The sequence below is a fragment of the Xyrauchen texanus genome, chromosome 4 (assembly GCF_025860055.1).
Source record: "Xyrauchen texanus isolate HMW12.3.18 chromosome 4, RBS_HiC_50CHRs, whole genome shotgun sequence".
Lineage (NCBI taxonomy): Eukaryota > Metazoa > Chordata > Actinopteri > Cypriniformes > Catostomidae > Xyrauchen > Xyrauchen texanus.
The window spans coordinates 39,410,695-39,427,043 of record NC_068279.1 but is presented as its reverse complement, the minus strand read 5'-3'; the positions used below and the strand labels follow the sequence as shown (position 1 = coordinate 39,427,043).

General features: G+C 45.3%; 1 protein-coding gene across 2 annotated transcripts in view; it reads left to right on the top strand.

The window, feature by feature from the left end:
• Positions 1 to 14,054, top strand: part of LOC127634935 (noelin-like) — a 29,752-nt gene extending 15,698 nt beyond the window's left edge. For both annotated transcript variants that reach the window (XM_052114711.1, XM_052114703.1), the window contains exons 5-6: positions 8,121 to 8,227; positions 11,256 to 14,054. In XM_052114711.1, coding sequence (XP_051970671.1) covers positions 8,121 to 8,227; positions 11,256 to 11,930 — 782 coding nt within the window. In that variant the 3' untranslated portion in view covers positions 11,931 to 14,054. The remainder of the gene's footprint in view (positions 1 to 8,120; positions 8,228 to 11,255) is intronic.
• The last annotated feature ends 2,295 nt before the right edge of the window (positions 14,055 to 16,349 follow it).

Here is a 16,349-nt window from a genome sequence, read left to right as displayed (position 1 = left end):
GCTCCGCCCCTCAAGCCTCTCGAGCCTCCCAGGGCTCCACCTCTCAAGTCTCTCGAGTCTTCCAGGGCTCCGTCTCTCAAGCCTCCCGAGCTTTCCAGAGCTCCGCCCTCCGAGCTTCCCAGAGCTCCGCCTCTCAAGCCTCTCGAGCCTTCCAGGGCTCCGCCTCTCAAGCCTCTCGAGCCTACCAGGGCTCCGTCTCTCATGCCTCCCGAGCTTTCCAGAGCTCCTCCTCCCGAGCCTCCTGGGGCTCCGCCTCTCAAGCCTCTCGAGCCTCCCAGGGCTCCGCCTCTCGAACCTCTCGAGCCTTCCAGGGCTCCGCCTTCCAGGCCTCTCGAGCCACCCAGGGCTCCGCCTCTCGAGCCTTCCAGGGCTCCACCCCCCGAGCCTCCTACGGCTCCGCCCCCAGAGCCTCTCGAGCCTCCTGCGGCTCCGCCTCCGGGGCCTCCTGCGGCTCCGCCTCTCGAGCCTCCTGCGGCTCCGCCTCCGGGGCCTCCTACGGCTCCGCTTCCAGAGCCTCCTATGGCTCCACCTCTCGAGCCACTCAAGCCTTCGACGGCTCCGCCCTCAGAGCCTCCCGAGCCTCCTACGGCTCCGCCTCTCGAGCCACTCAAGCCTTCGATGACTCCGCCCTCAGAGCCTCCCGAGCCTCCTACGGCTCCGCCTCCCAAGCCTCCTACGGCTCCGCCTCTCGAGCCACTCAAGCCTTCGACGGCTCCACCCTCAGAGCCTCCTACGTCTCTGCCCCTAGAGACTCCAGAGCCTTCCTGGTCTCCGTACCTAAAGCCTCTCACGGCGCCGCCTCCCTCGGCTCCGCCTCCTGAGCCTCCTTCAGCTCCACCTCCTGAGCCTCCCTCAGCTCCGCCTTCTGGGCCTTCTGAGCCATCACCTCCCTCGGCTCTGCCTCAGAGGTCCTCCTTGGCTCCGCCTCACGTGGCTCCGCTGGCCTCCCCTGTGGCCACTCCATCTCCTAGGCCACCAAAACCGGCCTCTGTCCTGTGGTCACCTCCCAGGTCCCCTGAACCGGCCCTTGGCCCACGACCACCTCCCAGGCCACCAAAGCCGGCCTCTATCCTATGGCCTCCTCCCAGGGCTTCTGACCCTGTTCCCGTCCTGTGGCCTCTTCCCAGGCCTTCTGACCCAGTCCCTGTCCTGTGGCCTCTTCCCAGACCTCCTGACCCAGTCCCAGTCCCGTGGCCTCTTCCCAGGCCCCCTGACCCAGTCCCTGTCCTGTGGCCTCCACCCAGGCCTCCTGACTCTGTTCCCGTCCTGAGGCCTCCCCCCTGGCCTCCTGACCCAGTCCCTGTCCAGTGGCCTCCTCCCAGGTCCCCCAAACCTGTCCTTGTCCTGTGGCCAGCTCCCAGGCCTCCTGCACCTACCCTTGCCCGGTGGCCAGCTCCCAGACCATCGAAACCTGTCCCTGCCCGGTCGATACCTCCCTGGCCCCCTAACCCTGTCCCTTTGTGCCCCCAGGGACTGCCTAATGGGCCCCGTGGACTGTCTCATCTCCATTTGTGCCATCGTGGACTGTCTCATTTCAACCCCCTGGACTTCCTGTCTGCCCCTTGCACCTCCATGACCTGCCTGTCTTGCCCTCTGTGCCCCCCGGACTTCCTGCCTGCCCATTGTGCCCCCCTGGTCTGTCTGTCTGCCCATGTGCCCCTTGGACTGCCTCCTTGTTCTTGTGCCCCCCCTGGTCTGCCCCCGGTGCCATCATTTTTTTCTCTGTGGGTTTTTTGTCTTTTGTCTTTGTCTTCTAGGATCATCTGGAAGCCGATCCTTTGAGGGGGGACTCTGTTATGTATACCCTGTCTTGTTTCACTGTTGCCCTTTTGTTTGCCATTTTTGTCACTTTTGCATTTCTTAGTTTTCACTTTAGTCCCTTATGTAACTCCATAGTCCCCTTGTTAGCGTTCGTGTTTTCTGTCATTGTTTTCACCTGCCCTCATTAGTTTGCCTTTTGCTTCTGTTAATCACCTTGTTATCTTGTTTGAGTTCTGTTCGTTCATTGGCCCCTTTTTTCCCATGTTAATGTATTTATACCTTTCTTTGTTCAGTCCTTGTCTATCGTTGTTTGATGTTAGCCTGGTGTGTGTTTCCTTCCCGAGTCCTCTGTTTGTTTACATCGTGTTTAGTTTACAGTTTTTATGTTTGATTTCCCCATTGTGGGTTGTTCCTTTGTGTTTACCTGTTTGCTAACTAAATAAAGTTTAGACTGCGTTTGGATCCGCATCTCCTCGTCTGCCTCGTTACTCAAGCGTTACAGAACGATAGACCACACATGGATCCAGCAGCTATACGGGCCAAATGCCGGCTGCTCAACTTGCGGCAAGAAGACCAGCCTTTGGTAGACCACGCTCTCCACTTTCTCCTCCTGGTGACCTTTACGGACTTCCCGGACTCCGCATTGGTGGTTTTTTTTAAGGACAGCTTAAATCGCGGAGAGTGCAGCGGGTGCCACAGGCAACGCCCGGCTGCACTCTCCGCGACTACCTGGAGACGACCCTACTAGCGTGCAGCTCACCGCTCCCTGTCACACCAGCCTCACCTGTCAGCGAGCAACCCCCCACGCCAGTGGCTTCCCTTGAACCTGCACAGTCCACTTCGTCCGCCCGGAGGAGGAGGAAAAGACAGGCTTCCGCCTCCCGGCCCACGCCTGCCCCGGTCTGCGAGCCAGAGCCCACGCCTGCCCCGGTCTGCGAGCCAGAGCCCACGCCTGCCCCGGTCAGCGAGCCAGCGGCCACGCATGTCACAGTGAGCGAGCCAGCGGTCACGCATGTCACAGTGAGCGAACCAGCACCTACGGCCTCTACCGTCAGTGAGCCTGAGCCCTCATCAACCACGGTCAGCGAGCCTGAGCCCTCGTCAACCACGGCCAGCGAGCCTGAAGCCACGCTGACCAGGAACAGCATCCCAGCTTCGCCAGTCGCATCAGGCCGGAGGAAGAGGAGAAAGGGAGAGGTCTCTGCACTCCAGCCTCCGCCTGCCGCAGCCCCATGCCCTAAACCCCCTTGGCTCTGCCCTCAGTGCCCGGCGAACCCAAGCCGGCACATACCACGGTAACCCAGCCAGAGCCTGTAGCCTGAGACGTCAGTGAGCCAGTGCCGATAGCCTCAAACGTCAGTGTGCCAGCGCCTGTAGCCTCAGATGTCCCTGAGCCAGCGCCTGTAGCCTCGACTGTCCCTGAGCCAGCGCCTGTAGCCTCGACTGTCCCTGAGCCAGCGCCTGTAGACTCGACCGTCCCTGAGCCAGCGCCTGTAGCCAGGACCGTCCAAGAGCCAGCGCCAGTGGTCATGCCCGTCCTAGAGCCAGCGCCTCCCGAGCCTTCCAGGGCTCCACCTCTCGAGCCTTCCAGGGCTCCGCCTCTCGAGCCTACCAGGGCTCCGCCTCCCAAGTCTATCAAGTCTCTCGAGTCTTCCAGGGCTCCTCCTCCCGAGCTTTCCAGAGCTCCGCCTTCCGAGTTTCCCGAGCTTTCCAGAGCTCCGCCTTCCGAGTTTCCCGAGCTTTCCAGAGCTCCGCCTTCCGAGTTTCCCGAGCTTTCCAGAGCTCCGCCTTCCGAGTTTTCCAGAGCTCCACCTTCTGAGCTTTCCAGAGCTCCGCCTCCTGGGCTTTCCAGAGCCCCGCCTTCCGAGCTTCCTGAGCTTTCCAGAGCTCCGCCTCCCGAGCTTTCCAGAGCTCCGCCCTCCGAGCTTCCCAGAGCTCCACCTCTCAAGCCTCTCGAGCCTACCAGGGCTCCGCCCCTCAAGCCTCTTGAGCCTCCCAGGGCTCCGCCTCTCAAGGCTCTCGAGCCTACCAGGGCTCCGTCTCTCATGCCTCCCGAGCTTTCCAGAGCTCCTCCCCCCGAGCCTCCTGGGGCTCCGCCTCTCAAGCCTCTCGAGCCTCCCAGGGCTCCGCCTCTCGAACCTCTCGAGCCTTCCAGGGCTCCGCCTTCCAGGCCTCTCGAGCCACCCAGGGCTCCGCCTCTCAAGCCTTCCAGGGCTCCACCCCCCGAGTCTCCTACGGCTCCGCCCCCAGAGCCTCTTGAGCCTCCTACGGCTCCGCCCCCAGAGCCTCTCGAGCCTCCTGCGGCTCCGCCTCCGGGGCCTCCTACGGCTCCGCTTCCAGAGCCTCCTATGGCTCCGCCTCTCGAGCCACTCAAGCCTTCGACGGCTCCACCCTCAGAGCCTCCCGAGCCTCCTACGGCTCCACCTCCCAAGCCTCCTACAGCTCCGCCTCTCGAGCCACTCAAGCCTTCGACGGCTCCACCCTCAGAGCCTCCTACGTCTCTGCCCCCAGAGACTCCAGAGCCTTCCTGGTCTCCGTACCTAAAGCCTCCCACGGCGCTGCCTCCCTCGGCTCCGCCTCCTGAGCCTCCTTCAGCTCCACCTCCTGAGCCTCCCTCAGCTCCGCCTTCTGGGCCTTCTGAGCCATCACTTCCCTCGGCTCCGCCTCAGAGGTCCTCCTTGGCTCCGCCTCACGCGGCTCCGCTGGCCTCCCCTGTGTCCACTCCATCTCCTAGGCCACCAAAACCGGCCTCTGTCCTGTGGTCACCTCCCAGGTCCCCTGAACCGGCCCTTGGCCCACGACCACCTCTCAGGTCACCAAAGCCGGCCTCTATCCTGTGGCCTCCTCCCAGGCCTCCTGACCCGGTCCCTGTCCTGTGGCCTCCTCCCAGGGCTTCTGACCCTGTTCCCGTCCTGTGGCCTCTTCCCAGGCCCTCTGACCCAGTCCCTGTCCTGTGGCCTCTTCCCAGACCTCCTGACCCAGTCCCAGTCCCGTGGCCTCTTCCCAGGCCCCCTGACCCAGTCCCTGTCCTGTGGCCTCCACCCAGGCCTCCTGACCCTGTTCCCGTCCTGAGGTCTCCCCCCTGGCCTCCTGACCCAGTCCCTGTCCAGTGGCCTCCTCCCAGATCCCCCAAACCTGTCCTTGCCCTGTGGCCAGCTCCCAGACCATCGAAACCTGTCCCTGCCCGGTCGATACCTCCCTGGCCCCCTAACCCTGTCCCTTTGTGCCCCCAGGGACTGCCTAATGGGCCCCGTGGACTGTCTCATCTCCATTTGTGCCATCGTGGACTGTCTCATTTCAACCCCCTGGACTTCCTGTCTGCCCCTTGCACCTCCATGACCTGCCTGTCTTGCCCTCTGTGCCCCCCGGACTTCCTGCCTGCCCATTGTGCCCCCCTGGTCTGTCTGTCTGCCCATGTGCCCCTTGGACTGCCTCCTTGTTCTTGTGCCCCCCCTGGTCTGCCTGTCTGCCCCGGTGCCATCATTTTGTTCTCTGTGGGTTTTTTGTCTTTTGTCTTTGTCTTCTAGGATCGTCTGGACGCCGATCCTTTGAGGGGGGACTCTGTTATGTATACCCTGTCTTGTTTCACTGTTGCCCTTTTGTTTGCCATTTTTGTCACTTTTGCATTTCTTAGTTTTCACTTTAGTCCCTTATGTAACTCCATAGTCCCCTTGTTAGCGTTCGTGTTTTCTGTCATTGTTTTCACCTGCCCTCATTAGTTTGCCTTTTGCTTCTGTTAATCACCTTGTTATCTTGTTTGAGTTCTGTTCGTTCATTGGACCCTTTTTTCCCATGTTAATGTATTTATACCCTGTTTCTTTGTTCAGTCCTTGTCTATCGTTGTTTGATGTTAGCCTGGTGTGTGTTTCCTTCCCGAGTCCTCTGTTTGTTTACATCGTGTTTAGTTTACAGTTTTTATGTTTGATTTCCCCATTGTGGGTTGTTCCTTTGTGTTTACCTGTTTGTTAACTAAATAAAGTTTAGACTGCGTTTGGATCCGCATCGCCTCGTCTGCCTCGTTACTCAAGCGTTACAGTGACAATATGAGTTTTTATTTATTTTTATTTTTTTATGAAACCTCAGACATTCCTTTAAAGATGGGTTGGTGATATTTAATGCCAGAATTTTATAAGAAATATATTTGAGGAAAATACAGTATATACTATAGGCCTATGTATGCTATGTAAAGCAGCAGTCACACAGTAGCGAGATGGGGCTGTAAACTCAGTGTTGTTTGTATGTATTTCAAGATAATTTCATCAACAGTCTACTTCATTAACACTATACATCCTGGCTTTGAGTTCATGCTGTATTCAGTACTATTGCATATCATTGCAAACTTAGAAATGGTTCTTTGCTACATCATACTGTCATCATATATACACTAATATAATTACAATCTATTGCCTGCCACAGTCTATTCAATTAATATTTGGCCATCAGGTCTGTTGTAAAGATTGACCACCTGTGCTGGTATTTATTGACCATCATGTACCATAGAATAGCCTTGAATATAGGTTATGTTTGCGGCAGTACACCTAGTACAGAGAACTGGGTGAATAAATCACAACTCATTCAATCCAAGAGGGATTATGGAATTACACAGGCCAATATTAGCAGATTATGAGTAATCATAAAGAGGTCAATTCTGCTGTCTGTTAAAGAGTTTTTTAGTGAATTTAATGTAGAGTAAATCAGTATTACTCTGTTAAAATAATTGTATGCCAAAACATACATTTCAGTGCTCAGAGATCCCATATAGTTCACTGACCATCTGAAATTTGAAATGTGAAAAATAAGAGTAACTGACAATATAAAATAACAAGATTTTCAGTCTGTGAAATTGAATGGGAATTCAATGGGAAACAGAGGAGTAACTATAAATGGACATTTCATAAAAAAAAGGCAGTTGCTTTGCCTCAGTAGGGTGTCAGAACAGCACAACAGGAGAAAGAAAAGACAGAAGAGATAGAGTGAGAGAGAGGGGGGTTGCTGAATCAAGTATCCGACAGAGAAAGAGAGAAAAATTTGTACCAGAAAGAAATAAGTATGAGAGATGCACATCCTTGTGAATCCGTATTCTTCAACACTGCAGACGTCCACACAAGTTATGCTTCAGTGCATTTGTCTGACTCTGTTTCAAAACAGAAACAATGAGAGGTTCACTGATGCCTGCAAACTGCCTAAGTGCTTAACACATGCCAGAATATGACAGAAAAACCTACACCTCCCCATACAGCCATTTATCAGTGTAGAACACTTACATTCTAAAAATTAAACTAAATTTGTCATTTAGTTGCTAAAATACTTGTTCCTATCTGAGCTTAATATGCAGAGTAAACCGAGGCTGTGAGGGATAGACTTAAGTTTCTTCAAAGGATTGTACTGTTGTTTAGTGTTTTGAATTGTTCCACTGATGACACATTGAAGAAAAAAAAGAAGAAAAAAAATATCAGTGGACAAAAACTCCTGAAAAATGGGATGTGAATTAGACATGTTATGGAAAATTAGCTGTGGTCGAGGAGCTTTATTCAGCTTTATACAGAGCCTGTAAGTCTATCCCTCACAGCATTTTTATTCACATCAAATATCAAATATGGCGCTATTGTGAGTAAGATCTACAATTGCAAGTTCCATTGTTACCAACATAGTTCAGCAAAACCACAGTTCCTATGAACATTCACAAACAGCATCTCAAAGTAGTGTGGTTGTAACTACAACTCTTTACTTGTTTTTGACTTTGCTGTGGCTTATATGTCTTCTATTCCTTATCTTGCATTCTGTCAAGACTTTTTTCATTATTAATTTCTCCAATGATGCGCCATGTGGTGGTTAAGCATTATGTTATGTTATGGGACGGGAAACGCACCCATGACACACCCATGTTTGACAAATGAAAGACAGGCTGAGTAATCTGAAAATCTGTTTGAAAACAATCTTTTTTTTACGTTTGGTGATGCTAGTGGCACAGAGATTACACAATTTAGCTTTAAAATGATAGTTCATATTGAAAATGTTGTCTTTTATTCTCCCACATATTGTTCTCAACCTGGTTGACCTTCTTTTTTCTATGGTACACAGAAGGAGACGTTAGATTACGATTCAGTTACCATTCCCTTTCATTGCTTCTTTTTTCCATGAAAGTGAATTTTAACTGTGGCTAACATTCTGCCTAATATGTCCTTCTGTGTTTCACAAGAAAGAAATTCATACAGGTTTGGAATTTCTCTACATGAGCCAATTTTGTGTGAACCTCTCTTTAAGTTTTACAGCATATTGCTGACTTGTTGGAAAGCATAGAAACACACCTTAAAGTTCTATTGTAATGACCCTTCTGCAATTTTTACTGTTATTACCAGCATGTGGGAAGCTGACTGGAATAAGTGATTCCATAACCGTAAAAACATCTGGATCAAGGTATGGATCCTGGATGACTGACCCACTTGCCCCTGATGGTGATACAAGGGTGAGTTCATAGAATCCTAACTGTCATAGATGAATTCCTGTTTCATTTTATAATTTTTTATTCTACTAAAATAAATGACAAGTGCACTGTTCAGTGTAAGAGAAATGGCTTTAATCACTGCATGCCCTAGACTTTAGTCACAATTCTGTGGGGGTTTTGGGGGTAAAATGTATTTCACTTCATCTCATCAGCACTCTTTTTGTACCCGCAGTGTATTTTCTTGAAAACAGGCCAAGAATAAATTTCCACCACACTTTAAGATGCAAATGATACGTGTAAATCTTGCAAACTTAATTAGCATGACAGCAAAGTCATTCCCAGTAAGGGATGAATGAATCCCTATTTTACACAAATGTTGGTACATTGCTGTAATTTTCATAGCTTTTTCGCACATACTTTAGTATTCTGTGCAAACACAGTCTTAAAAGACTATTTTGGTTTCCTGTCTTTGTACAAGCTTTTCCGTCTTCTTCCAATTTGTCTAACATTGTCTAACACATCCATCTTTGTTAGATGTCAGTAGCAAGTAAGCTGCCTGACAACTAATCCATGATCCCCTCATATATTAATGCAACAACTTCAAAGGGAATGGCTGAAGGTGAGGCTGTGGAGTTTTTAGCTCCTTGGAAATGGATCGATCCAGTAGAAAAACTCAGAAACAGAAGGGCTTCTGGCCTGCAGTTCTGTCAGAGCTCTGAATGATTGATGCAGGGTCAGAGAGTTGCCCTTGCGTGAAGCCTCTGATAGTCTGAGTTCAACTCTCTCTCTCGGCAGTGAGAACACACTTTACAGGATCAGACATTAAGACCCTGTTTCCACCTGGTATTCAGATGCATTTTTGGTGATCAGATTACATGTGGTCAGGTCTAATTGGGGTCTAAAACATTTTGTGATCGTATCACAAAAAACACATACATATGTGGTCAAAAACGCATGTAACTGCATCACATTTTATGTGTAAATGCTAATCTGTCCTGTATGCTTCCCGGCAGCAGCGAAGCATCACCCCTCACCTGCCAATCAACTGCTGCACTAAAACAAGAGTTTAAACTTTGCAGGATTCAAGCAGTTTAAAAGGAATAACTATATGATCTGAAAAATTCAATAAGCAGATATATCCACAAGTGTGAGAACTTCATGGATCTTCTTCAGTGTGTCTGAAATAAACATGCATAGACACTCATGAAAGCATGAACATCTGCAGCTCAGTTTAATACAGTAATCCACTAAAATAATGGAACATTTAGCTGGAAATTATGATTGTATTTGTCCCTCCCCTACAAATACAATCACAAGTTGTCACAGGAGATGTATTTAAACAACCAGACGTAAACAGTGGTGTGTCTCATCTGACCACTTGTGATCGAATCACCCAAGCATCTTAATAACAGGTGTAAACAGGGTCTAAGACTTTCTAATTTGCATGCCAAGGAATGGGTTTTAGGAAATGGGTTTGAAGTATGAATGTCTTATTATAGGCAAGTTAGGAAACAACTTTTATTTGACAGTCCCTATGACTCAGGTCTATATAATGTATAATATAATGTGAATTAAGTACTTTGTTAAAAGCAAGGCTTCACCAAGACTAGAGAGGCGAGGTCTTTGCCAAGGGCGGAACAACCATTATAATAGAGAATATTTCCCCACATTCTGGGAACTAATCATATTATGTTAATGGTTTCATTTTAAAAGTGCCAAAAAATTGGCCAACTAGAAGCCAAGTGATTGCTTCAAACTGATTATTTTTGGTATTTTTATCATGTGTTCCAGTACAAATATCCTTAAAACAACATACATTTACTTGAGAAGCAACACTGTATAAGATAATAAGACTTATTTATAACTTTTATACAACTTTGAAGAATATAAACTTTAAATTAAGTTTGAATCATTTTTAGTTTTTCAGCAGCATAGGCCACTAAATTATGCTTATTAAGATTTATTATAAGATATATTCTCTGAAATCCAGTCTTTTTTTATCCACATTTTTGCTTCTCAAGTAAATGTATCCTTTTTTTTTTCAGGTCATCAGCATATCAGGTCAAACTAATGGGAGAATGTCATGTCACAAAATTAATATTCATTAATAATATTCATTCAGACTGTGAAATTCAAATATTTTTTTAATTTAAGATACAAATTTACATTCTGTTGTTTAATTAGAATTTTAGATGTGTTCCATGCACTGATGATGACTAAGGTGGAGGTCTTTGGCCTTGCTCTCTTATCAGTGTCTTGCTGCATAAGCAATGCATTTTATAACGCTGTGTCAGGAAAGTAGTTCAATTTAGTAAATCGCTTCTTGAGACCCCCAAGTTCTGTTGCATTATATTGTGCTCAATCTAGCATCCTGTTGCCAGTGCTTGAAGTGGGCCGGTACGTGAGAATACGAACTGGTTAAATCTTTTTATTTTTTATTTAATGCCCTTTAGTTTAAAAAATGGAAAGTACTTTAGCCAGGTATGCTCTTTGCAATAAACACAGTGCTGTTTCATTTATAGGTCACACTTTATATATGGTGGCCTTAACTACTATGTACTAACATTAAATACATACAAGACTATGTATTTACTGTGTAACTAAATGTTGTTCTGCAAAATTCCCACATTTGCTGCTACTGAGGTTGAGGTACGGGTAGGTTTAGGAGTAAGGGTTGGGTTGGGTTAGGGTTAGGATTAGGATTAGAGGTTAGAGTTAGGTTTTGGGGTAAGGATTGTGTTAGGGGTAAAGTTAACAGTGTAACTACAAATGTAATTAAATGCAAGTAATTTAAATGTAATTATAATGCAATAACATGTATGTCAATAATAAGTACATTGTATCAAATGGTTAAGTACATAGTAGTTAAAGCCACCTAATATAAAGTGGGTCACCTTTATATTTATTTGTTGCACCTCTTGTCAATTTTGTAGACAACCTAAATTGACAAGTTTAAGTAAGTTTTATAATGGGTCCTAATTTTCAGATAGTTCCTGGTCTTTGTAACCATAAAGAAAGCACTGATACATATTCATTTTCACACCAAAAGGTCTGGTACATGGATGGCTACCACAATAACCGCTTTGTCCGGGAATACATGTCCATGGCTGACTTCATGTATTCTGACAACTTCACGTCGCATCGGCTTCCTCACCCCTGGTCAGGCACAGGACAGGTTGTCTACAATGGCTCAATCTACTTCAACAAGTTCCAAAGCAACACCATCATCAAATTCGATTTTAAGACGGCTACCATCAGCAAGTCAAATCAGCTGGATAACGCTGGCTACAACAATCGCTACCACTACTCCTGGGGTGGTCACTCAGACATTGATCTAATGGTGGATGAAGGCGGGCTTTGGGTTGTGTACGCCACCAATCAAAACGCAGGGAACATCGTCATCAGCAAGCTCAATCCATCAACTCTGCAGGTCATCAAGAGCTATACCACCAACCACCCAAAGAGGAGCGCAGGTGAGGCCTTTATGATCTGTGGAACACTTTATGTCACCAATGGCTACTCAGGAGGGACAAAGGTCTACTATGCTTTCCATACCAACTCCTCTACTTACGAGTACATTGACATTCCCTTGCAGAATAAGTATTCCCATATCTCCATGCTGGATTATAACCCCAGAGACAGAGCTCTTTATGCATGGAATAATGGGCACCAGGTGCTGTACAATGTCACATTGTTCCACGTCATTCGCTCTGAGGAGCTTTAAATATCCACACAGTGACATTCTTCATCCATTTGAGATCTACAGTAGCACTGATGGAATTTATAATTGAAAAATAGAGTATTGCCCGATGATTGTTCAATAAAGGACATCAAAATGTATCAAAAGTAATAGTTAGAGGCAACATAATAAACAGCTGCCAAAAGGTATTTTTCTTCTTTTTTTAAGACTAAGAATGCTTAGTTCAGGCTTTCTTTAGATGATTGTGTTGGAATTTTTCTTATAACGAGTACTTGTACAGCTTTATGTATGAACATTACTCAAAACACCCTGTTAATAGGGGTAAAAATGTGTGACGCAAGAAAGATGTTATTTAGTTACCCAGTTACAGTGACCTCAAAAGTATTTAGACATTTAAGCCTCTCTTAAAATGTAATGAATGTTGTTGATTTCTTTTTTTATATATCAAACCAAGGGCCATTTGCTAAATAAATGCAGCACAAGCACACTTTTCTGACAAATAAGTGAAACAGAAGCTTGTTTGATTTCCAATTCTACAACAATAGATATATTGTTTATAATGAAGTAACAAAATGTGAACACTTCCCCTATTTAAAACTTGTGCAACATTACCAAAGAGAGTTATTTAATGTAATAAACTGTACACCTGTGGTCAGGGGCAGACTGGCCATAGGGAGAACCAGGACTTATCCCGGGTGGGAAAACTGGTGACGATTAGCTGGTGACGATTATCTGAGCTGGCCGCCGCGTTATACCAAATGGACCGCGACTGGCTAAAGAGGGCTGCAATATGCAGAAAAGTACACCAACACCCTACACTCCATGTGGTTATGGAGCAGTCCTCTAAAAAAATTTCATTATCTCATCATTTACTCACCATATACCATCTCAAACTCATATGACCTTTGATCTTCTGCAGAACATAAAGGAAGATATATTGATGGAGATATGAAGTGCTTATGTCCACCCAATACAAGTCAATGGGGTCCAACATTTTCAAGCTCCAAAAAGGACATAAAGACAGCATAGAGGAATCCATACAATTTATATGGTTTAATCCACATGCTCTGAAGCAATGCAATTGGTTTTGGGTGGGAAACAGACCAAAATGGAATAAATGGGCAGTGGTGGCTCAGTGGTTAAGGCTCTGGGTTACTGACCAGAAGGTCAGGGGTTCAAGCCCCAACACCACCAAGACACCACTGTTGGGCCCTTGAGCAAGGCCCTTGAACCTATCTGCTCCAGGTGCTGCATCATGGCTGACCCTGCACTCTGACCCCAGCTTAGCTGGGATATGTGAAAAAGAAATAATTTCACCATGTATATGCAGAAATGTGTGACAATTGATCAATTAAGTTTAATTAAATTAAATTTTTTATCTTAAATCTTGACATTTGTAGTCTCCTGGGCACGATCATTATTTGAAGCTCGATTACACTTCCCCCGTGCTTGGCGAGTTTGAGATGGCATAAGGATGACTAAATGATGAGAGATTATACTTTATAATTTTATAGATTATAATTTTTGGGTAAACTATTCCTTTTAGTGTCTAAATACTTTTGGGGGGCCACTGTATGTACTTGTATTTAGAGCAATCAAGACAACTTAACATCTACTAAAGAACAGAAGGCACTGACTGTTGGAGGTAATCTGTTAAAGAACTTCAGTCTGTTGTTGTGATTTTATGTCGTTTCTGAAATTCTCAAATATTTGCATGGGCATTTTTAGCAGAAAGTCTCACATGATTGTATGTTTTTTGCAGTAATACAGTATGAATCTTGTATGTGAAAAAGAGATTACATTAGTGATGGGTTTGCTATCCTTCCTGCCATGTTTATTTTATTTATTTTTGCTGTATCTTTTGTGTTGGGTTATCTTTAAAATTTGTGTTAATAAAGTGAATCACAAATAGTAGGGATGGTAAGCAAAGGAATCCAAAATTATATACAAGTTGTCAGCAAAAAAAACGAAAAAAAATGTGTCAAACAACAATGTGAATAATTTATTTATAAGGTAGTATTCTCTGTCTGTATTTCAAGACAGCTTCATGTGTCTTTTGTCTTAGTTAGAAGAAATAGATGGTGTCATCTAAAACTGTTAGTTACGCTTGCATCTGTGTTGTATTTGCAATGTGATTCATATCAATAAAGCCAGTCTTTATTTTACATGTCTTGTGTGAAGGTATGAGAAAAGTAGAGAATGTGAAGAATAAACTCATTAAAATTATAGTATCAAAAATGTTTATATATATATATATATATATATATATATATATATATATATATATATATATATATATATATATATATATATACACACACACACACAGTATAAAACAATAATCATTTGTCTAAAAGATTTCTTCAGATAATGACCTGACTCCAGATAAGGGAAATGCTGTAAATGTTTAGAGCCAGGGGAAATGGCAAATAGGACCAAATAGTCTACAGAAAAAAATAAGACGAGTCTAAAGGTGGATATCATTAGCAGCCAGTATTATTTCTCCATGGCAACGGGGGCAGAAAGTGATGACCTCATCTGTTTGGCTCAAGTAAAAGAGCTGATCTGGAAGCAGTGGGACATGCACTAAGGACAGAGCAACTCATTATCCCTAACCCCTTCTATAAAGGCAGTGTCAAATTAAATTGTCTGGTATGTCTGTGCTCAGCAAATGTAGGCCTACATTTAATTCAAGACATTGTGACATGGGCAAACCACTATTCAGTAAAGACATCAGGCACTAAAGGTGCTTAGATTTGAGAGGCATTGTGGGCTTCTATCTCAAGGTGGCCATTGGAGGAAGTGAGGTTTCAGCATGTTTTAATGTCTAATGTTCATCTTGGGTGAGAAAACTGAAACAGTAGCAGATAAGCTAATTGCATTCCCTTTAATCAATCACTGACATGGAGCCATAATGGAGCCATAATTAAAATTCCTCTTTGTTTATGTACATCTTCTGTAAAATGACAAAAAACAAGAATTCTAAATAATTTTCTATGAAGCAATATTCTGCTAATGTAATTAAAGATCATTTTTATTATTATTGCAGATAGCATAATCTTTGCAAATGCAGAGGTCCTTTAAGTTACTGAACCTGACAGCCCCAGGTTTAAAGGCTGACTGTTAAACGCATCCTTAGGTGTTTAAAGACCCCATGAAATGGCTGAGCAAGAGGAGTGTTCTTTTCTGTGTTGATGTATTTCCTATTGAAACAGGAAGTATGGTTGGGACATATTGAAGGGCTTGTCAATTTTTTTTCTTTAAGTAGCCAGCTGGCTTTTGTGATGTCACAGTAGTATTCGAACTGTGTCAGAAAGAGCAGAAATTAAAATAAATATTGGTTTACTCTTTTGTCACAGATGGCTCTCCTCTTCTTTTTCATTCCCATGTCAATTTCTGTGAAGAAATTTGCATTTACAAGAACATTTATCTACATACAATTGTGTCTAACCTGTAACAGACCTACCTAAATAAATCTTTTTATTTGTCAAATTCTTTTAAAATCGCTTTTAAGTGTTCTGCCACTCCAATATCATTATCATCAACTAACTGTCACACAGCTCTTCTTGTAACGATCCCCGTGTTCTCTGTTTTCCGCTTCTGTCACTTTCTGCACTCCATAGGTTCACTTCTGTCCCTTGTTTAGCTCCACTGTCTCTCTGTCGGCTTTCCCGCTCACTGTTCATGATTATCACCTGTCTTCGTTAATCGGTCATTGGTTTTGTTGGCTCATTGGTTCCTTTGTTCTCTGTCTGTGTATTTAAGCCCTGTCTGTTTGTTCTGTGGTTGTCGTTCGTTAATGTTAGTATAGTGTTTCCGTGTATCAGTTCCGATGTCTGCTTAAACGCCCTCTGCCCGTGTTCCCTGTCAGTCTGTCTACTCGTTCGTGGTTCCCCTGCTGTTCTCCGTCCAAGGTTCCCCTGCTGTTCTCGCGCTCCTGCCTGTTTTCCCATCGTGGACTTTGCTTTGTTCTAGTGTTTGTTTATTTTGTCCTTTATCCCAATAAAGCCTGCGTTTGGATCCGCACTCTTGTCTGTCTTCCCTCATCATCACACTTATGAGGCTTCGGGAACCTAACCCTAATCCTAAACCTAGCCCTTTATCTGATCTTTTATTATTTTCACGAGCTTGTCCGTCTTTATGTATTTGCTGACTCTGACCAACAATGCTTTAATGGTCCTAGACTACTGGATATATTACACGCTGTGGCCTTTAGATTCCAAAACTTCATTCTTCAATCTAAGTTAATTAATGTCCACAGATGGTGGTATAACGACCACAACAGACATGAATGTATTTTCCTCTATCCTCACTCCGAATAATGTTATCATCACGGGTTCCAAATTAACTTTTTCACTCACCCGCCATTTTGGCTAGTCTTTTTAGTTACTAGCCATTCAGAAGTTCTACTACCAAAAACAAAATGTCAGAAATAAACCATGT